The sequence below is a fragment of the Ammospiza caudacuta genome, chromosome 16, assembly GCF_027887145.1.
Source record: "Ammospiza caudacuta isolate bAmmCau1 chromosome 16, bAmmCau1.pri, whole genome shotgun sequence".
In the NCBI taxonomy this organism is placed as follows: domain Eukaryota; kingdom Metazoa; phylum Chordata; class Aves; order Passeriformes; family Passerellidae; genus Ammospiza; species Ammospiza caudacuta.
Window position 1 is genome coordinate 4,947,911 of NC_080608.1, and position 23,755 is coordinate 4,971,665.

At 40.0% G+C, this 23,755-nt stretch overlaps 1 protein-coding gene across 7 annotated transcripts in view; it reads right to left on the reverse strand.

The window, feature by feature from the left end:
* TENM2 (teneurin transmembrane protein 2) overlaps positions 1-23,755 on the reverse strand; it is a 480,673-nt gene that overhangs the window by 74,548 nt on the left and 382,370 nt on the right. For 6 of the 7 annotated variants that reach the window (XM_058815456.1, XM_058815455.1, XM_058815450.1 and 3 more), the window contains 3 exons: positions 10,563-10,757; positions 5,049-5,249; positions 1,774-1,959 (listed from right to left, as the gene is read on the reverse strand). In XM_058815456.1, the coding sequence (XP_058671439.1) occupies positions 1,774-1,959; positions 5,049-5,249; positions 10,563-10,757 (582 nt within the window). Of the gene's footprint in view, positions 1-1,746; positions 1,960-5,048; positions 5,250-10,562; positions 10,758-23,755 lie in introns of all 7 variants that reach the window. The other variant, XM_058815449.1, reaches the window with a different exon arrangement.

Sequence of the window (23,755 nt, forward strand, 5' to 3'; positions counted from 1 at the left end):
AGCTTGCAGTTTTCAGCCTACTTTGAGATCTTGGTAAAAGGCATCTTTTTGTCTGCACAGTAATGAAGACTTTACATACACTAATTACTTCTAAACATCGGCACATTACTAAGAGATTATAAAGCAAAACAAATTTTGTGCGAAGCATCAACTTCTGAAATAAGCAATTATTACAGAATTTAATGAAAAAATTATATACTAGGCATTTTGTAAAGATCTGGGAAGAACTTTGAAAACAAAATGCCTGGATTAATCTAGCAGAGGTATGTTGATATGATGGAAGTCTGAAAGCAATTATGAAATAAACACTCTGCATCTGTGCTGGTCACAAAGTGTTCAGTCATAAAAGCTTTGATTTAAATCATATTAGCACAGTGTGAAGGAAGCATGCAGCACCACAACATCAAAGGATATGCCCTGAAAAAATGTATCAATTTTTCTTTTTTTTTTTTTTAATCTCTCCAATAGGAGTATACTTTTATTTTCCAACTCCTGTGTTGGAAATGGTTTGTATATCCAAAGATAAATCAGAGGGGAATGAAAAAGAAAAACATCTTGAGGGATGCAAGAATCTCACCATACGTTTAAGTAAAGAAATAACAATTCACTTGTAATAGGACTGTCCCATTAGGGTCCCTGACTGCCACAAAAATCTCAAGTGACCTACTCTTTTCTTTCTTAAATTCATCACCTAAAGATAATGAAAACAACATGACTCTGGATTTGGACTCATCAGATTTCTTCTAAGGCATACTTCAGTTCTCCAAAAATTCTCTGGAGAAAAGCACACTTGTCTCAACCTCACAGTCTCAGTAGATGGGATACTCTTGTTCAGATAAATCTGCTCAAACTTCTCAGAAGGGATGTGATCCCTGAGAATTTCCCATTTTTGATTATAGCTCACAGAAAATAAGTTTTCTCCTTTGAGTAAATTTTCAAAACAATCCAAATAGAGTGCCTGACTGCTTGTAGAGACAAAATAAAGAGCTTCACTAAGGAACAATTAATTCCTCTTTCAAGTAAATTTTCAAGCATGGTAATTGAGAGGATAGAACATCATTGCTTTGTGTAAGGATGACCTTTTTGAGCTTCCCAGGCTGGCAGAGCCCAGCTGAGATTGTGCTGCTGATGCTGCAGTGAGCTGCAGGCTCTCAGGGAAGGGGCTCGTGGGCTGGCAGTCTCCATGCAGACAGCAGGGCCACTGTCCCAGCACAGCAGGGGAGAGTGCCAGGGAGCTGCTCCTGTACCAGCAGGAACAGACATTCCCCAGCGCTGACCCCTGCCCTGGGTGCTGCTGTGGGCTGTGTTTCACATGTGATGTACAACAGCAGGAGAGCACGGATGGGTCAGACGGGGAAACTGAAAAAGGGGCCATTCACACAAAGGAATGCTTAGTTAGGTTTGAAAATCATTCCAGTTCAGATGATACTGAGATATCATCCATAGTACCAAGTGTTGTATTTGTTGATATCACATATGGTACCATTTTTTCCATCTTTACTTACTAATGTGGAATTTGTTGTTGTGTTGGTTTTGTATGCTTTTTTTTCTCTATAAAAAGTAAAAAATCTATAAAAATAATTGTTATTGATTTGAAATGATTCCAAGAGTCCACCTGCACTTCCCCCAATACATTTTGAGTCAGGCTTGATAGCTGAGAGCACCTGGGTCCTTAAGGGAACAGCCCATTACGGTCCACGACAGTAACTATGTCTCTACGATTTATGAAAAGAAAGCAATATGTGCCTGTTTCGGTGCCTGTCGTTTGCCTACCAATGGTGCAGTGCTCCCCATTCCAGCCCTCTCTGCATTCACACTTCCCATCTTTACAAGTCCCGTGCTCGGTGCAGCGGGGGTGGCACACACGCTGGTCACAGCCCGCTCCCGTCCAGCCCTCCTCGCAGCGACAGGCCCCGCCGATGCACACGCCGTGCGTGCCACAGTCCACCGAGCACACTTCTGCGAGAGAGAACAGCAGTCACGGCCGGCCCCAGGGCCAGGGAGCACCCCAGCAGCGCCTCTGCAAAAAACCACACTCAACAAAAGCCGGCCTGCTCACCTTCTGATGAAAGCCGGCATCTAATTTTTGTTTAAAAGCAGACTAAATTAAAGGTCGCTTTGATATCTTAAGGTTTTTCAAATGCCTTTATATATTCATATTTTTTTTGTTTTTTAATATAAACACCTTTATATTTTTTAATATAAATGCCTTTATATGTCATAACCCAGGAAATTCCTCTGAGTGTCCTGGATGGCTCGAGCCCCTACCAGGGGCTCAGAGACCTTGGTACAAAGCGCAAGATGCATGTGACTTTGATCTTGACCCATGGAAAAAATTACCAACCTTATATGAGGACATTCAAGCCACAAAAATTTAAGTAGAATGATAGTTAGTTGATCACAGGGTGAAAAGTAGAATTTTGGGGTTTTTAGAATGTGGGGTCTGAGTCCCATGATGGAGGAATTTGGGCATACCCTGTCCTTCTTCCTAACCTCCATCTTCTGGGTGATGTTGCCACTTTTGGATTGGTTTAAGGTAGAAACTCACTGTCTAACATAGGTGATAGGCATTGGCAAATTATGGTAAATAATGTACATGAAGTTTTTAGTATAAAAAGAGAACACTGCCCTGAGAGTGGTGAGTGTGCCACAACCCAGCCTGACAGACAGACCTCAGTGAGTTGGAGAAATAATGTAATAGATAAGAAATAATAAACAACTTGAGAACAAGAACAGAAGAATCCTGACTCCTTCTCTGACTGCCAGGCTGGGAAAAAGAGGCTTTTACGTACCTCAGAGTCACTCTGATCAGCAGAGATTCTGAGATTTATATTTTAAATTGTTTTAATCAAAATACCTTTATATTTTTTTCATATAAATGCCTTTATATTTTTCAAATCCTGTACTGCATTGGTACATAACTCTAAACTCCATGTAAAGTGTTAGCTGCTGTCTACACATTTTGGTCAGATGAAACAATCCCTCTAGGCCTGTAACTCAAGGACACTCTACTGCCTCAGGCCATGAAAAGTATAAACAAAAGTGAATTGGGGGGAAGCAAATGGGGGAATATGACTTCATTACCTGAAGCTGTAACCCTTGATATGTAAATGGACCTAAATTTAAATTGTCTGAAAAACTTGTGACCATCATTTACCTTGGGTGGAGGCTCTCTCGGAGTATTTTGATTGCCCAAGGTGCATCTATAGAAGGTCTTTAATATTATTAAATACCCACTTCATTCTCTTAATCTTGTCTAGTCTCTGTTCTAGGCAGCCACTCCAAGGCATCAGTTTCAAAAAACCTGCTAATGTGCACTGGACAGAGCTGCAGGGCTGCATCCTCCACACAGACACAAACATGTCAGAGGTGCTGTCCCCAACAGCACAGGAGGTGAGCAGGTGGCTCTGCTCTCCTCAAACCTGGACCTTGGGTGATTTTGACAGATATTGATTTGCTAAGAATTGAGACTGAAACTCACCTGAAACTCATTTGGCAGAGAATGGCAGCAATTCAGGGTCATTTAAAATGATGGGTAAAAGTCACTTTCCAAGGAGAGATCTTGTATTCCTATTTCTAACATGGTCAGTTATCTGGTGTCTCACTGCAAAAATTCTACAGCTCTCTGCCAGCTGAAGTTTCAGATAAGCAGAAGGGTCTTTTGCCCCACACATCACCAAAGAAAGTGGCAGCAAAACTCTCATTCTTGAATTTTTCTGACTGCTTATCCATAAAGCAGAAAACACATCTTGATATTCATGTCACTGGTAGGGTATTCCAGCTGATTAACCTTAGGAAATAACTGAATAACTGTGAAAAATGTAAATATTTGTCTCCATTTGTCTCCAGTGTTTTGAGACACTTGGTTTTGACCTACAGCAGCATCTCAAGGTTCAACTGAAAATGTAAAAGCAAAATTCCCCATATTTCTTTCCCCATAAATGGAAACATTGGGACATTTTCATTTACAGTTGGGAAACAGAAGTACACTTATATAACTTTTTCAGTCTAAAAGAGAACCAGTGTTAGAACAAAATACAAACGCCTAACCAAATTAAGAATGTCACGAAAACATATATAGAAGTACATCCACAGTTCTTCCCAACAAAATGAAACAAGCCCAATCATGCAACAAAGACAACTTTCTCGATTATTACTGCATTTCAAACTCGCCATAGAAATTAACCTTTGAACAAAACAGCAACATGATTGCAAAATGAGGGAAAAAACCTTTTTCTTACTGTGGATGCCATGGGACAGAGGGAGAGAAAGGGCCAAGGGACAGAGGGAGAGGAACGGCCATGGGACAGAGAGAGGAACAGCCATGGGACAGAGAGAGGAACAGCCATGGAAGAGGGCGAGAAATGGCCAAGGGACAGAGAGAGAGAAATGGCCAAGGGACAGAGAGAGAGAAATGGCCAAGGGACAGAGAGAGAGAAATGGCCAAGGGACAGAGAGAGAGAGAAAGGGCGAAGGGACAGAGAGAGGAATGGCCATGTGACAGAGAGAGAGAAAGGGCCAAGGGACAGAGGGAGAGAAAGGGCCAAGGGACAGAGAGAGGAACGGCCATGGGACAGAGAAAGGGCCATGGGACAGAGAGAGACAAACGGCCATGGGACAGAGAGAGAGAAAGGGCCATGGGACAGAGAGAGAGAAAGGGCCATGGGACAGAGGGAGAGAAATGACTATGGGAGAGAGGGAGAGAAAGGGCCAAGGGACAGAGGGAGAGAAACGGCCATGGGACAGAGAGGCAAAAATGGCAAGTGTTTCTCACAGCGGCTTGTGAGAATTTTTAGGGAGTTCTAAGCACGTGATAACCTTTTAAGTATAAACAAGCTGCAAGTGGTGTTTTTCTACTTCATCTTTTTGTTCTTCTCAAGGAGGGTGTATGAGGAAGGTTTTTTTGTTAACTAGCCAATCAAATAGAATGTGGCGCATCACTCTATAAAAACCGCGCGGTTTTCTCCAATAAAGCCCTCTTTGCTCTTTCTGCAGCACTGCCTCCCTCCTGTTCCTGTGCCACTGCTGGTGCCAGAGCGAGCTCTTACCGACGGAGCAGTCGGGGCCCATCCAGTTGGGGTCGCAGGTGCAGAGCCCCGTGTCGGGCAGGTAGGAGCCGTGGCCGCTGCACTGCTCGGGGCACTGCGCGCGCGGCAGCTCGCAGCTCGCGCCGCCCCAGCCCGGGCTGCACAGGCACTCCCCGTTCACACACACCCCGTGGCTGGAGCACGTCGGGTCCAAGCAGTCCACTGCAGGGGGAAACAAAAAACGGGTGCAGAAGGGTCACTTCACACCAGGGAGAGTGTGGAAAATGTGCTCTGGAAAGTCTGGACAGGGTGATAAATAGAGCAAACTGAGGGAGCTGTCCAAGTCATATTAATACCTGGTCTGAGAAGGGGAAAGTGAAGTAATTTACATTTTACATAAAATAAATCAAGCAGGGTTTGACTGTGCAATGACAGTTTACTGCAGGAACGCTGTGGTGGAGAAGCATGAAGACTTAAAAATAGTACTTAAATATATATATAGTCAGAGTTCCACACATAAACCTGGAGACATTTCTTCTGAAACCATTGAAGCTCTGATGACTCATGTACTGTATTTCAAGTACAAAATAAGTTAATAATTTGCAGTTTTAAAGGACTTTTTATTTGGAGTATCTTTATAAAAACTGCTATTATTACTATTAAATGTTAGAGCACTGTTTGAACATTAGGACAGCCACTTCAAGTACACAGAAGTCAGAATGTCAGTGGCTTTCAGCTTCATTTAGACTCTTAATCATTCAGGCACTTCTGAATGTCTGATCCATGGTCCATTAGTATCTGAGCTGTGAAACTGAGAACCCTGGTTACTTCAACACATATTCTAAACCAGGAGATTGTTTCTCTTAAAGAAGTTAAACCAGAAACATACGGATTTCAACCCAGAAACAACAAAGTGAACATAATTATGATGGAAAATGATGCAGTGGAATTTCAGTTGCTATTTCAGTCCTATAAAGGAATGTTACAAGCTGTCTTTCAAACAACTTTATCAGTAACATTATGAGTTTCCAAATTTTTATCTTATATAATGAATCTGTACCAAATTTTTATCTTATATAATGAATCTCTATAACAATACTGTGCTTTACTGCCAATACCCACATGGAGGCTTTACCGAGTACCTTTTGCTGTGGAATTGAAGGTCAAGGTCAAATTCATGTCTTAAATAACTTGAATTCATCTCATGACTGGTATATATTAGCTCACAACAGCAGGACCAGAAATGATTTGCATTCTCTCTCACTGCTCCAGGAAGATCTGAGTTTATAATGAAAGTGATTTATCTCTCATCTTTTCCAAACTGATCCTTCTAAATTAAGGCAAAGACATTTTCACTCCACCTGATGTGAACAATACTTGATCTTTCAAATCTCAACTTTTCTATGAACATAAAGCCCTGTCAAACTATTTTATTTAGTTGTAGAACATTTAAAGCAAGTATATAGACTAGATACAGGCAGAGGATTGAGACAGATGCATTTAGAGATGCAATAAAATGAGTTATCAGAATACAATAGTATAGAACTCAGAATACAGTAGTACAGGAAGAAATGACTGTAAAATTTCTTAAAAGATTTTCATTTTAATGATGACACTGGCTATCATTTTGGGTTTGCTTTTCCTTTTTTTCTTTCAGATTTAAAGCCAAGTTAATTTGACATGAAAATATAATGCAATTTCATATTTATAGGTAAACCAAGATTGGTTTGTGGTTCACCTCGAAGTTGATAAATTCATAAGCTGTTTTAAATTACACAGAGTACTTGTCCTGTATTGTTACTCCTTCTTTGTGCTTAGCCAATTATAACCTGTCTGAAGTTTACAATGCATCTTTTGTACAACTGCTGTTGAACTCAAAGGACACAGAGCTGTGATAAAACAGTCTGATTGAATAAAGAAGTAAAGTATACAAAAAGTTAGGTCAATCTTCTTTAAAGATGAAGGTTACTTTCCTCCCACATTTGGTCTGTTCTGAGTTTTTTTAGAATATATATTTTAACAGAAAATGTAGAAGGGTAGTACATGTATAACCTCGTTATAGGACAGCTAACTTTAGGAGATAATGATAACTCATAATGTACTCTCCTTGTCAGGAATGTATCATCTTCCTTCTCAAATGAAAGCACTAATGAAAGGAATGTGGAGCATATGAAAAACACCACCTTCTGCTACATAAATTAACTGTCTTCCCTCTATCCTGAATTACAGTGCTCATGCAGCTTTGATTTATTTCTACAGAATGAGCCTATCAATGCCCCAAGCCCCCAATTTCCCTTGCTTTACAGGATAACACACTAAACACCTTTGTCCTTTGTTCCAGACAAATGTGCTTTACAGCTGTTTTGTTCTATCATCTGGGTAAGTAGCAGCTTTCAAAGTTTAAACTGAGGAGAGTTTTTACTCTGAGCTCCAATCTTGTTCTATTTTAATACATACTCAGAGTTATCATCTCAGGCCAGATCCTCGCTGCTGAAATTAGCATAATGTGATTACCTGCAACAGAACTGCACTGACTTGTGTTGCAGAGGTTCTGGCCCTGAGGTGTAGCAGGGTTTACAATGGTATTTAATCAGGATTTATCCACAGACCCTCTTTGGTGTTTAAACAAAGGAGAATGCACCTTAGCAAGTATGTTAGGCTTGGAACTCACAGCCCCCTGGCAGCTCAGATCATTAGAGCTCATTTAGTATTGGGCCCTCTGTAGATTTGACAAAAAAAGGTACTGAAAGCAATTTATATCCTTAAGGACAAAAAGGAGGTCAAGGAGTTTTTCAAACAATATGTACCATGAAGTCCCCAAAGAGCCATGAATTACACTTATGAAGTTAAATGTCATTGAAAAATGACTCGAACAGGAAAGTGACAAGAAAACCACCTTTAACTTAACCTAATTTGGCAATTTCACTTGTGTCCCCCCCAAAGTAGACTGAATGAAGCCTGACAAATACCCCACTTCATCTTCTGTGCAAATTTGTTAATAGAAAAGCAGTGTTTATGCTGCAAAAATTGTGCATCAAAAATATTGATTTTGGTGTCACTTTCATTTCAGGTAAATTGTTTGAACAATATAACCATGATGAATATCAGAAATAAAAAGCTATTGGGAAGAAAAAAAAATTGCTGACCCACTTATTCTAATTCAATATCCTAGTTGGAAAATGGCAAATGAATCAACCTTTGCCATTCCTTTTGGAAGTTCAAATCAATAGAGGAGATTTCATATATTATATAGAAATACAGTCATATTATTTCTATCATTCTACCATTAAAAGTGTAAAAGTTCTAATAATGCAAAAACTTTAACTAAGACTAGATGATTAATTAGAGAGACATCACTTCATAGTGTACCCTTTCTCCCATAGCACTTGAATTAATGTGAGAAATATGTACAAAAGAAATGGAATGCTAGAGTAGAAACATGGTGGTTGATTTTTATTTATTTACAAATTAATTCATTGACTTATTTATTGCCCAATCATATATGCAAAAGGGTGCTTTAACCTTTCTTGTCATGTTATTGGCATCTTCCAAGTTTGCAATCAATAGCTCCTGCCTTTGTAATTCATTTATCTTTTTAGGAAGAAACGTATCCTTCCAAGCACAGTGTTGATTAAATGTAAATCCTGTCATCTCACATAGCCATTCACCTCCCAAAAATCTCTGTTGACTGACAGATTTGTTGTGCTCCCAATTTTGGCTGGAGTTAACCCAATACCTTTGCCCAAAGGCCTGCACTGGCTTTTTCTAGAAACTTCTCTGGAGCTGCTGATGTCTTTGCTTCACCATTCCAAACATTCACCTGAGGATAAGATGGAATTAGCACTACAGGAGCCTATTTCTCTTAGAGGAGTTTGGGGACCCAAGGCAGATAGATCCATGGGGATCCATGGCCCAGACAGACCACAGCCATTCTAGAGAACTGAAAGCAGAGAGAGAATTCCATGCAAGTACCTGGAAATTACAAAGTGAGGGAGGAACGGCTTGCAAGGTAAAATTTCCTGAATTAAATGAAACAAAGATCATTTTAGGCTACCTGCCATAATCTCTCTAATAACTCAAGCATTTATACAACAACAGAAAATACAATGAAATGCATAAAACTTAATGAGACCAAGCAAACAATTGCAGTTAGTACCAGAAAGGGAGGTTCTACAGTCCTGGGGAATAGATTGGGTGCTGCAGAGCATGTTAAAGACAGTCTTTTCCATTTTGATTTTCATGAGAATGATAGTTAAAGCAAGGCATTTCAGATAATTTTTGAAAATCTCCTAGTATCACACACTCAGGGTGAACTGAGAACTATAAATTCTAAGGGGAAAAAAAGATATTACAGCATTTTCTGGATATAGTTTAAAACATAGCCCATTAAAAACAACACAAAAACTCGGCTTCAACTGAATCGTGGAGAAAAGCTCTAACAACCAGTGTTGAGAGGATTTAGTGGAAGAAGGTGACAGGAATGAACTGAACAAACAATTGCAGTCCTACCAATGAGGATCCTTGGTTTGTTTGGTTTTTTTTTCCTTTAACTACAAGTTCACTCAGACTAATGCCAGATCTTGTCCTAAAGGTGATGACAATAAAACCCTTAGTAGTTTGTTTATCTACAGTTTTTTTCTCTTTCTCTTCTGATGGGAGAGACAGCTGTTCACTATAGGGTAAGATGAAAATTGACACACACAGTATCAATACAGCTCTGCAATCCATTGAGAATAGTCCAGAGAGACTCCTCAGCCCTATCAGAATGACATCCCAGCCCTATCACTTCAGTACTCAAGCTGGTTCTCTGTTTGGAGGATTAATAAACCCTGGAGCACAGTAATATATTTTAAAAAGAAAAGCAGTCCAATTTACATTGTGCATTCTAACAGAAAACAGCCATTATTGAGCTTAATCTATGACCACATTTTGCATGGCTTATTTTAAAAAATTTCTTCATTCTATATACTCAAGGAATTGGACACTTTGAATCTGAAAAGCTTTTCTGCATTTAAAGGACAGTTATTGTTCATATGTGCCATCTACCTTTCCTTAATCCCATATGATTGCAGCCAACAGGAGCAATTTGCCCCTCATTAAGTCTGTAAGTAGCAAGGATATCCAAGTCTTTCAAATATTTTTCATCAGTTTCTGTCTTAATAGTGATTGATATGTGCTTTGTGTGAAGTTGAAGCTATACAATTTTGTCTACCACGGCTCCTTTTTCCTCTGCGTTTCACATCTAAATTGTTCAGTAAATATAATCCATAAGAAAAGATTTTTCTTTGCTCTTCAACAAAGGAATTATTCAGGTTTACTTGTGGCAGACACTCTTAATACTGCAAAGCAATGTATATAGAAAGTCTGAACTCTGATAGATCAGAAAAATTGTGGTAGACTACATTTTTACCCTCTTTTAACTGCTACAGCAGTTTTATATTTAGATTTTTATTGCATTCTTTCCTTTTCCCCCAGCCATTAAATAACTCCCAAACCCAGAAAACAAACTAACAACAGAGAAAATGAATATCCTACCTTCCTCACAGTTTTCTCCTTTATAGCCCACAGAGCAGACACAGTTGCCCTCGATGCAGGAGCCATGACCTCCACAGGAGGGGTCAATGCACTGGCTGATGGGCACGTCACACTCTGGACCTTTCCAGCCACTGTAGCACAAGCAGGTGCCTTTGGAGTACTGACCATTGCCACTGCACAGAACGGGGCAGGCAGCTGGAAAACGGAAGGAAAAAAAAAAAAACAACACACAGGGTCATGCATGTAGTTGTGTAAAAGTGCACTAAAAATCCACTATCACACACTTACACTCAAATATGTTCAGTTACTGGGGAAAAAATTGTGATAATTCGTAGTGGTTCAGTTCTTCACTTCCCAAACAAATAATTTGATTGCTATTTAAAGCACATAATAATAATAATAAAGCACACATGTGTTGGGCATTCTGAGAATACAACTCCTATTCTTTGGAGAATATTGATAATATTTGGGATAACTAATAGGGTAATGTGAATATATTTGAGTTTGACATTACTCTGCTTTGTTTCTCTAGGTAACATCCAATTTTCACAGATAAAACACAAAACATTCAGTCCCCACAACAGCTTATTATATGGCATCTTTCTTCTACCATAACACTTCTTTAATGTAATGTCCCCAAACTTTTTTAGACCCTTTGCTTTTCAGTAAGAATCTTGAACACAAGAATGACATAAGCTTTCAGCTACTACAAATGCACCTTGGCACCACTATCCCTGCTGAGCCCTGTTTCCCTGAATCCCAGTGACAGCTTTTACCCTGTGTGTACTGGCAAGAAAGCACCATTAACCCTCATCCCTCTCCACTGTGTTATTAAGGGGGTGAGACATTCTCAGCAAATATTCATTTATGCAAATAAAATGAAGCTATGAATAATAAAAGTAGTCAGTAGGTTTTGGGTGCCAGGAATCAGATGTTGTACATATGCAGAGCAATGGAAAGAAACAAGTGGTTAATTAAAACCCAGGTGCATATAAATGTTTCCCTAAGTCATATTCACTCCTGTGTGCTCATGTCTCCCTTGGGAACACGGCAACCTGTGAGCCTCTGGCCCTGTCAAAGCCTGGCTGTGTGGTCACTGGCCAGAGAAATGGAAAAAAACCCCAGAAAAATAACAGAAAATGGGAGTAATGAAGTGAGTCTTTAAGAAAAGCTTGGAGCACTTTTGTGCTCTTCTCTCTGATGCAGTTTGATAAAGACAGAAAAGTATTTCCCTGTCTTTTCTCTCTTCAAAGTAATTAGAAATGAACGCCCGGTGTTACAGTGCCAAAAATATACTCAAAAGCTACTATTAATCATTAAAAGGTCCTAATGCCTTCTTGGCTTCTATTATCCCTTTAACCCCAATGATCAAGAAGAACCCAAGTAATTGATTTCCTACAAAGAAATGTGCAATGGTCCAGTTATCCAACTTCTCCATTGTTCAGCCCTGCAATCCTTATTAATCTTAGCTGTCCCATTGATCTGCTGCAAAAACATATTTCAGGACAGATTTTTTTGTGAATTTTCTTATTTGATAGGTGAAAAAATTGATCAGAAAAAATAAAATTCAGATTTTCAACCTGAAAAGTTGGCTAAAATTTAGAGTGCTGAGAATTATTTCAAATAAAACTACAGATTAATGGGCTGCATGTCATATAATATGTATAATATTTTTTGGCCTATTTTTCTTCTACAATAGAACAATTTCAAAGTCAGTATGCTGAAGTTTGGGGTTTGCTACTGCTCCTATGTCTTAGATTAATATTATCCATCCTTTGTAGCAAGAGAACTTCATTCTGCTTCATTCCTGATGTTCTCTCTTACTATAAGTTTAGTCCAGATGCTTTCTTATGCAAAAATGAACAGAAATTTGAACAAAATAAAATTTCCATCAGCAACTGTAGGTGTAGCAGAAGGGATTACAAGTGACCTCACCCTGGTAATTCACAGTAGTCCTAATTACCAGAAGAAAAGAACAGCCTTGCCCTTAATGGGTCACAGTTGTGACTAATAAAGATAAGTGTGAGAAGGGGTGGGCCGGCTGGTCAGGGAGAGCCTGGGGGCAGAGGAGCCCTGAGGAAGAAGGAAAGATTCAGAGAGACAGAAAGAACAAAACTAGGAAGAGAGCTGCTGCTGCAGAATATCTGAGTCTGATGGAGTTAGAGGTGCTGCTGGAGCCTGCAGTCACAGTGGAGCCTCTGTGGTCAGAGGCAGCAGGGAAACACTTCAGACACATTCCAGCAGGAGCAGCCAGGGCTGTCAGAGAAGCAACAGCAGGAGCTCGCTGTGGTCACAGTCAGGATGGTTGAACTGTAAAGGAGAATAATCTGGGACCCTTTTCATGCTTTAAATGAGAGTCTGTCCTGGCTCATTTCTACCCTAGCGAGAGGTCTGCTGCAACAAGCAACATTTTCATTTCAGATGAGATATACGTGCACAAGTGCTTTACTGAGTTCACTGAAAAAGTTGATGCTGAATTTCTGTTGGTTTCTGACCTAAGTTTACTGAGCCAGCTGTATTGAAATACCACACAGACAAATTGTCCTCACACTGCACTCCAGGACAGTCTATCTTACATCTTTTTGCACCTCAGCATCAAACACCTTTCCATGATGGACCACACACTGAACTAACAGCAACTTGAATGCTGCATGACTATTCCTTCTGGCTGCATGTTGCCCTGAGCAGCCTGGCTCAGCTCCCAGCACAGCCTTTCTGATCAGGTGTGCACCTCCTGCAAGTCACCAGGTGAGCCAGAAAGAAAGGGATCAACCTGGCACCAATTCCCCTTTTTGGCTATGAAGATCTGGGGGCACAATGCCTTTGTCCATAACTCTCAATTTCACTGCAATTTAAAGGCTTGTTTTGGGCTGACACTGATACATTTTCTCAAATCAGTATAAGGAAGGTAATAATCCCTGTCCTGCTCTCTTTGCACAGTGTAGAGGATTTTGGGCAAATGATCAGAAGGCAGCCTGTCCTGAAGACCTGGAGTAATCATGAGTGTCGAGTTTCTTGGTGTCATCTTGCACACCCTGAAACACTGTACAGACCCTGCTCTTTTAACTGGAACTCACTTTAACACAAAAAAAAATCTCTCTAGGACAAGGCTCCTGTGTGTGGTGGTTAAGCCTGCAGTCCCTTCGGTGAAGTCCACTACAGAAGGCAGTAAATATTGCTGGATGCAAATCCTCTCCATGTTTCCATGGCACTGCAGAGACTCAGAGCTGTCATTGCTGAGGGTTTCTCAGTGTGCATTCCCCAACTGCACTAGGACACACTTACTGAGCCCACCCAGCTCCTCACCACACTGTGATAAAGCTGCATGGCAAGAACAGGTCCCAGGAAGGCTAAATGAATCTGGGGGCAGTTTCTTTGGACAATCTAATAGGCATTAGGCAGTTTCTTTGGAGAAACTATTTGTTCAAGTAGTTATGAGGACAAAAACTTAAAGCTGACTCACAAGCTGGATACAAGTGAGGAACAGCTCTTGTTTTCCTGTTCTACAGACCAACATGTGAATCAATTCCTGAAAAGATTTCTACTCTGCAAACCTCTCCTCTAGCATGAAAACTCAAATGAAGACAGTAACTCTATTTAAACAGCACACTACCTTGAAAGCGGGACTGAGCAGAAATAACCCATTTTAAAAATAAATAAAAGAGAAAACCAAAATGACAAAAACATCCAAGCCACTCAACTATGACCAGTCTCGACATAGCTAGAGAGGTCTGGACCTGTAATTGTGTGCCAGACACCTGCTGTAAGATCGCTTCTCTGCTTGCTTTGTCCCCAAGTCTCATTAAGCACTGGGTAACTGCAGTCCAGTTAAAGGCGATGGGTATCTGCTATTTGGAACTTGTCTGTGGGGAAACCATTCTTATCTCCTGCTTTTGACCTGGATTTGCATGGTTCAGCTTCTGGGATACCAGAGCCTGGCATTGCAGAGGAAAGGTTACTGGGTGGTGCTGGCTCTTGGGCTGAAGAGCTCCCACAGCAGTTTTTAAATGTTCTCTGACTCTGCTATGGTGCTTCAGGAATTTAAGAAAAGCTGAAAGCCATGTCACAGCTTTTCATGCCTCTCTTCATGTATCTATCAGGTCAAAGGTCTTGCTGTGGTTCATGGATCTATTCAGTCCTTGTGCAGCTTGTCTGTAAGCTGAACAGCAATCTGCCTTCAGGGGTCTGCCAGGGCAGTCACAGTGCCAGTGACACCAGAACTGACTCTGGACAAACAAGAGAATCTGTCACAACCTTAGGGATGAGTGGATAAAGTTAGAATTAAGGCACTTGCAACTTAAAGCCACAGTTTAATCTACAACCCTCTGCTGGAGTTATTCTGCAGACTATAGGAATATCACTTTGAGAACGAGAAAAAGGACAGATTCTGGGATAGATTCTAGCATTTCCAAGACTGCCATGTCACTAAGATTGCAGGAGAAACATGTAAGCAAGAATGCAAGAAGGTCTAGATTATTACAAGAAGCTGGCTTGTCACTGCTGTAATGAATAGCCCTTCATGACTGTTTTTGCTATGGGTTTATAGTCTGTCCTGTGTGAGGAAGAGAGAGAACCAAGCTGCTTTTCTCTAGAGAACAGGAGCAGGTAGCCTAAAAAGAGTTCTGCTATGCCCATTTCCTAGATCATTTTGCTGCAGGATGAGACCCAAACCCGTCCACCCTCATTTTACATCCTGGCAGCTTCAGGTGATGTGGAAACTCCTCAAAAATATTCTGGATTTCTTGTTATCTAGGACTGTTTGTGTGACTAATAAAGATAAGTGTGATAGTCAGGGAGAGCCTGGGGGTAGAGGAGTTTGTTTGGAAGTGGGCAGCTCCTGGTCCAGGACAGAACTGATTGCTCAAAGTCTGATGAAGCAATGTGAAGGAAGGTGGTTTATGTAATGGAACAACCAAGCTCCATCTCATTTCTGTGGAGATGCATTGCATATCTTACACCAGCACTGGCAAAAGGTGGACAGAGATCTTCAGGAGTAGTTATGGCAACACTCAGGCAACTTAGGCCCAAAGGTGCATGTCCTGAGTGAGGTCTGGATGAGCACAACAGCTATTAACTTTTAATGTTTTTTGGTTATGGGATTATGCCCTTTACATGTATTTGAACAAAATCAGACTAAATTTTTAACATGGGGCTCAGCTGATGAACAGACACTGCAGACCCCTGAGTCCTGCACGTATTTGAGAACAGTGATGCAGCAGGAAAGACAAGCCAAGCATCCCTCTAGAAGTCCTCTCTCTAAAGGGTATTTTGGAGTAATGTTCATATTCCCTGAAGCATGAGGAAAGGTGATTTGGTAACAGGCTGTTACACACAGATGAGGAGCAGAGATGGCCAGGGCTAATGCCCAAAGAGTCTGGCACCAAAAGCCACCAGCTTTTGTGTCCCAGCTGCAGCCTGTGCACACACTCCTTGCACCCCCCTCCAGTGTCCAAACACACATACTCACCAGAGCAGTTCTTCTAGAGCATGGCAAGAAACCAGCAAAGGATATCTGAGGAGACAAACGCTTGGAGGCTGTTGAAGAACTGGATTAGTTACACAGCTGCTGGGCTGAGAGGCTTTTCCCTGCTACTTGAAGCTCCAAACAGGATGGGAAGGCAAAGCTCTGGCTTGGTTTCTCTTGCTGTAGAGCAAACATTACCCTGGTGCAGAGAGAGTCCTGTACCACTAGGATCTAGGCTGCCAGTTCTCTACTGCAGAATTTTTTCAGTTCCTCCTTGTAAAATAAACAAATTGGTATATTTCTCTTGAAAATCATTTGGGTCTCTGGGCACAAATATATGCAGACTGGAAGGGTTTTGGAATTTGCATCTATAAAGCTTCCCTGTACTGGACCAGGTCAAAAGCAATGCCTTTGTATTATTCTTATTTTGCAAGCAGCTCAGCTTTTCATTCAAATGTAAATTTTAAAACGTGGCAGAAGAAGAATATAATTTTTGGTCCCTTCTAATTTTTAACGTGTGTATCGCAGAATTTTGTGGTGAGATGCCCATGACAAAACTGCACCAAAGGATGGTATTTGGGTAAGGGCCAGTATGGTTGTATCCATAACGCTTGCAAGCCCTAATCTTGCACAGAAACCACATTTTTCTTATCACAAGCGGGAGTACAAAAAAAGATGAGCTTGGCTGTTTGTTCACCATGTAAATAGTATGGAAAATCAGGACTGAGCATTCAAGTATGACCTTAAGACTGAACTAAAAGAGCACTAGGAAATGATCTGCAGTGCCTGAGCACTGCTGACTGTTCCATCAAACAGTTTTAACAAGATTAATTGACATGTTAAAACTCATAGAAGAACATTCTGTGATTGATCATAGAATTTCAACAAATTCATAGAATGAAAATCTGCAAAGACTGCTGAACACAAAGAGGCTTTGTCTGTTGTTGAAAGTCCTAGTACACACTACCTCTGGAACCAGAAGAATTTAATGGAGGAGCAAGAAAGGCAAATAAAACTTTTACTCTCCTCAGCTATCTGCTGTATGTCACCATCATAGCTAAAATTCTGGGTGAAATGGAATTTTGGTCTCAGCCATTACAGCTTTACTTCCCTCTAAACAAATAAACACATTCAAAAAAAAAGCATTCTGAAGAGACACAATTTATACTCCAATGTAAGATATGTTCAGTCCTTGTTGAACTGCACAGAATTTTGCCACATCTAAGAAAAAAAAAATTATTTTTATCTGTAGTTGCTCCTGTTCAGGAGGAGGAAGTAAATTTCAGTCACAAAAATTCACTGAACTGATTTGGGCTGCCTTGCCATGCTCTTTGGACATGGAATCACACAAATTCCTTGTTATATAAAGGAGTGGATAATGCAAGCACACTTGCATAATGAAACTGAAGTTGTCTTTTTTTTTTTCACTGACCACCAGGAATTGAATTGAAGACAGATGTAGGTCAAACTTCTTAGCACTGAGCCCTACCAGGGACCCTTCTGGGTGCAGCTCCTCTAAGGGATAATTAATTCAGCTCTGTAATACCTCACACTTGGACTTCCTTTTAGCAGAGATTAGGCTGCTACTGCTGAGAGATTATGCACGATTTTGCCAACATATAAAGAAGATGGATTCCAGTTTTTGACAGCCTAATCTGAAGCCTATAAATGCACTCCAGGTCAGCTCCAAACTGGAGCAGAAATAGAGGAAAGAGCCAAGACAAATGTTGTGTACAACTGCCTGGTTCCTAATGTGATAGATGAGAGCAGAGTCACAGTGTACTGGCATGTTTTTTCCTCCTTATGCTGGTGAGACATATGCAGCATTTAGACTACACATATTAATTTATATTCAATGGACAAATTAGATTAATAAGTAAGCAGGTGAAGATGTGTTTTACTCATGCAAGAGCTGAATCCTACAACTGTCAACCAAAGCCCCAAATAATTTTAGATTCACTGCAAAAGCTACAATCAAGTTTTTGTTCTCCTAACCTATTTATGTATGAACAATCTTAATCTAAATGGTCTAAAATCAACAAAATTACTATACCCAAAGGAATCAAAAGCATTTGCATTTTAGAAAATCTGCCCAGTTATTAAAAAAATTAATTGCTGTCAACTTGAGTCAGAACATTGGCTCCAGAATTTATATGAATATTATAAACAAAAAAGTATTGAGACATCCCTTGTTTTATTATACATCCCATATAACACCAAATATTTGCCCTTAATTCTCATATCCCTTGTTACACCAAGTATTTGCCCACAGACATTTCTAAAAAATTAGAAGACATAAAAATCCATTTCTAAAAAATTAGAAGACATAAAAATCTATTAGTTGTATTCTGAAAATACAATGGTTTTGACAACACTTCCCTTCATATTTTCTGTTTAAACCTATTTCTATCAGTTGGCTGCACATTTCACTACTTGTCTGCAAACTTATTTGTTTTTACTGAAGTTCATTTGTGGATATGAAAATCTGAAATAACTTCTAAGACCACTTGACGGTTTGTGTTGTTTCTCTTTTACTAGTTTATGCTAATTTTACACTACTTGCCTTGGGAGAAGCTGCTCCACCCTAGCAAAATCATGCCCAAAAAAATCATTCTGGAATGGGAAAGTCAATGAATCCAGGACTGTGTTCTCTCACCTGCTCTTTGTGCCCCACAAATGTGCTATTTGCATCGTCAAGAAGAATGGTGTTTGACTAGTCTGGTGCTCTTCAGAGATCACTAAATTCACTAACTCCCATCAGGCTGAAACATTCTTAAGAACAGTGACAATTAGAAAGATCTACAAAGTCTTTTTTAGGTTGCTCTAAGAGCTTGTGCTCTTCCAAGCAGAAATCATCTAGAAATTCACCCAGAAGCAGGAGAACGCACAACTGTGAACAACTGTCCCTGGCATGAGGTGCTTCAGCAGTGACTCCATGAAATGCCTTGACTGCAGAACACAGAACTATTCAATGGTTTAACAGCAGTGCTGCTCTGCCCTGGCTGGCACCAGGTCAGCATCAAGAAGGAAATTCTCTCCCAGCACTCAAGCTCTGCTCTTCCTACCTCAGGTGCCCAACACCAGCCCCACCAAGCTCTGCCAAACTGCACATTAGCAAGCAAGGAGGAAACCCACAGAAGAATTTCCAGAAGGACAAAAAACCCATCAGGTGTGTCAAATCTCTGACATTCAGAAACCATTTGGGGAAATCAGCACATGCTGACTTAAGCACTAAGGGATGGATGCTTTAATTAATCCGGGGTGAATTTAATTGCTTTAGTTAAGTGGAAATCGGGTTAAAAATGATGCAGAGCATGCTGGGGTGTGTTAAAAACATGACATATGAGTTGGATGAATCGATAAATTAAAACTGCACAGATGTTTTAATTAAACCAAGGAAACTTAACGAAGATCACCAGAGACTTTTAAGCCTATGATTAATTCAATTCATTTAAAATACCTGTAGAGATATGGGGATGCCTCCATTTTGGGAGTTATAGAAGTTCTCAATCGATAACTACTTAAGCTGTTCTACAAAAAAAATGGGATGATTTTTACAGAAGTGACTGGACAGCATTAATGGCACAATTAATATTTACATTCTTCTGAACACTCAGCAAACTTTTGCTTTGGCCCAAATTTATCACAAAGGTCATATTTGTTCTCATGCCTTCAGTGTGAGCCTATCCATCAAAAAGAAAACACTTGCTGTTCCCTCCTCTACCATTGGACAAAGTACCTGTTTCCATTAGATAATTGCTTAGCTTAACAACTGTTACAAAAAAATCTATGTAAGAAATACAAATGTGTCTTCCCACACTAGAACCAATTTCCAGAAATGCAACATTTTTTTCGAACAGTGTCTTTGAGGTTGCTCAGTTAGTACAAGTAAATTTTGCTTGACTATTTAACCCCTGTAATATTTGCAGTAACAATAATGCAGTCCATAAGAATAAGGAAATCAAAACTAAGCCAATATCAAATACCTCAGAACTATTTTAATGGTGGATTGAGAGGACTGAAGCCCCATTACTGCTTTTGTGAAGATAAGCTTAGACAATCTCGCTAACCACCAACAAAGATCTTAGATGAAGATGTTGGAGTGCTTCAGGGGAGGGAAAGAGACCACTGTTCTGTCTCCCTGGAGAAGGCACAGCCGCACATAAAAAAAAGAATTTCAAGTGGCATAAAACAAACTACAAATTGGAGATGGAGAAAAAGAAGGACATTTGAGTGTACTGACACTGGATAAATCAGCTAGCTGTGCCAGGACTTGGTTCTGTCAGTACATTCTGGATTCAGCTCTTGGTCAGCCAGGTTGTTTCTCTCTCCACCATGGCAGAAGCTCTGCCTGTGCTAAGGGAAGGGTGCAGTTCCCCACACAGTGCAGAAAGTGATTTGCAGCCAATCCAGATCAGGTCCTGCCTCTCTGCTGCACCCTTAAAGAGCAGCACAGTTCAATCTCTTTTTCACATGCATCAGTGCATTCAAGGAAATGGAAGTTCCCTTGCTCTGGTTCTGACTTACCACAGAAGAATGAGACTGATCAGTTTGCCACTTATTTTATGCCTTCTAAAAGGAAGGAAAAAACCCAAAGCAACCAAACCAACTCTTTTTCTGTGAGTAACACAGAATCAGAGCTGTGAAATTCCTGCTTTAGATAAAAGCAGTGAAGTTGCTACAAGACCACGCAGAGAAACAAGTTTTACTTCCTACCAACAGATGGGAACCAGCAGATGTTGAAATCAGCTACTGTCATAGACAGGCATGTAGATATTCATTCCTATGTTTTGATAACTTCATCACTAGGAAAACTGTGGAGGAAGGCAGAACTAAACTATTTCAGAGTGTTCAGTTGCTACCTCAGTGGAAAGAGTCAGTGAGGAGTCAAAGAGATGATGCTTCAAAAGAGCAGCAGTGAGATGATGCTCACAAACAGGAGTGGTAAGGACAAACACCAAATACCAGAAATTCCCTTCCAAACATAAGTGTTGTGATCCATAACAGAAAAGCACTAACTGCACAAAGTCACTCACGAACTAGGAAAACTTCTTTTAGAAAAAGGAACAAAAAAAAAAAAAGTGAAATATTTCTTAAAATATTTTTGTAAGTTGAAGTTTTACACCATTGCCAGTGAATGGTGTAAAAATGCTTGCTCCTGTGGTAGTGGCTCAGCTCTGGCTAAACAGCAGTGCAATAGATGCAGGACTGCACCTACAGCCTGCAGCATTCAAGGTATTTAAGATGCAGGCTGGTTTGGTTTCATTTCAGTTACTATTATTTGCCTTGTTAAATCTACCAGAAAACTTAAATCATAACATGTTTAACTGCACAGTTCCACATTGGCTGCAGATATTTAAACATTTTTCTACATTTGAATTAGAGATTTTTTGTTTGTTTGAGAAAGAGAATGGGGATGACAGTTAACTGAATTTAATCTTACTGAAGTAAGAACTAAATATAGAAAATAACTAAATTACAGTTTTGAATCCAGATATAGTGTAGGTGTGAACAAAGTCATGCATGCTGAAATCTGAGGCTGTGATTCAGGGCTGTTTCTGTTATTCAGGGATGGCAAATGTCTAAGGATGTCTGACAACAGCTGTACTTCTATAATGTGATTCACAATACTACTTAATCATAGTCACTTCAATGACATTTACCATCATCACAAGGACTACAAGAAGATCCCAACACAACTGCCAGGATGAACCCTTAGAACTTAATAAAATAAACACCAGTACAATTCTAGGGAGACAAAGCAAAATAAAACCAAAATGTAGATTGCAATACAATTAGATAAGCTAACCAATTAAGCACAAAAACAAATTACAAGGCATACAGCACAGTGAGCACAATTCAGCTCAGCAGAGCAGAGTGGGAGCAGAGAAATTCTTGGCCCCCAATGGAAGTATTAGGAAGGAAAAAAGCTTTTTGGGTTGCCAGAACTAAGCTGCACAATGGTTTTTGTCCTGCATGTATTTATATGGATGTCCACTTCCTTGCTGCACTCAGAACCTTTTGAAATATTCTACCTACTGGAACTCCATTGAAACAGAAGATATTTGTGCAAATAGATGTGCTTGTGCTGCACATGTTTAAGAAGGGAAGAAAGAGAAGTAACTGATAACACAGCAGTCTTCAAAGGCAGCTGTGAGAGATCAAATGAATATACCCAGGTTTTATTAAGTATGAAAATATTACATAATTCTGTTAAAGAAAAATCCATTAATAAGATTTTGCTGTGTTTCCATGTGCTTTCCATCTTGGACATGAGCAAAGCAAACTTTCCAATAATACTAAGCCAATAAAATTTGGTTCCAGCTCAGCTACAGTACTTACTGCCTGTGGCTCTCTTTAGTCCCTGAGTTTCTCCAGGTGGGGTAGAGCATGATCACACCAAAATACCTGAGTGTTTGCTGAAATCAGAGAATTATAATTCCTTACATGTCCACTTTCCACCTATCATGTTTTGTCCACCACTGGCATCAGTGACTTCTGTCAATTATTTTCTTCTTCATCCATTACTGAATTCCTCAGTATTCCCCATTATTTTTTTTCTTAATCCTTTCAGCTTTGTCTGAAACTTCCTCCTGCAGAATAAATCTGCCTTCTTAGCTGCACCACTACCCTACAAGCTCTTTGGGAAAAGGAATCATGCATAATTCCAAGTTCACAGGCTGCAGCATGAACTCAGATACACATGAAAGGACAATGTAATTCACACGGAGAAATTTGCCTGTATGTTTACTGGTGGTTTAATAAAGAAAACATGCTAATAAATTGCTACATGAGATGCAACTATTAGGTGTATTTAACAACATTAAATACATTTCGTTAAAAAGTTTAAAGCATTTTTGTTTCCCTGTAGAGCCCCAACCATAACAAAAAGAATGAAGGATGTACTTCTAAACAACAGGGGAATCTTCACTTTAAACAATTCAGGACAAGACCTTTTGCAGATAAATTCTTTATAACCCTAAATTCAGTGCTGGAATCAGCAGAAGCTGTAGAAACTTTAAGAAGAATGTGAAGTTAATATTTTGCATGTTGAAACTTATATTCTTAAAGTATTATATACTCAAATACTTAATTATATCTCAAATACTTGAAGTATTATATACTCAAGTATTCCTTTAAGGAATACTTGAATTCCTTTATGCTACAAGGAGCTCCTGGGTGCTATTTCAACTTTGCAAATACTTTCTTACAAAGAATGCAGAGGGTAGGAGCACCAGTTCCAGCCTGGTGCAGAAAAAGGAGCAATCTGAGCACTGCTAATCCTCCTGTTCAATCTACACTGTGCTGGAGGGACAGGTACACATCTCTAGGCAGCAGTGAAATGTTATGTGTTAAATGCTTTGTGTTGTAACGAATTTAACAAGGAATCTGCTGCAGAATTCTAGAGCCCAGCCCCTCCATCCAGCCCCTGTTCTTATTTCCAGTCTCCAGGAGGATCCCTGAGGATTGATGAGGAAGCTCAGACCAGACACGATGGCTCCTGTTGCCCTGAGCCCCTTCTGGAGCCATGAGCACTCACAATCTGAAAGAATTCAGCCTGTGACCCCTCCAGCCCCTGGCTCCTGCTTAAATTGCCAATTAGAAAGAGTTGCAGTGATGGATTTTGTGTTGGCACCCCTTGGCTGCCTGACACTGGATCAAAGATACTATCTCATTTCATGCAGGCCAGCTAGCAGCTGACAGACAGCAGTGCCTGTCAGTCATTGTC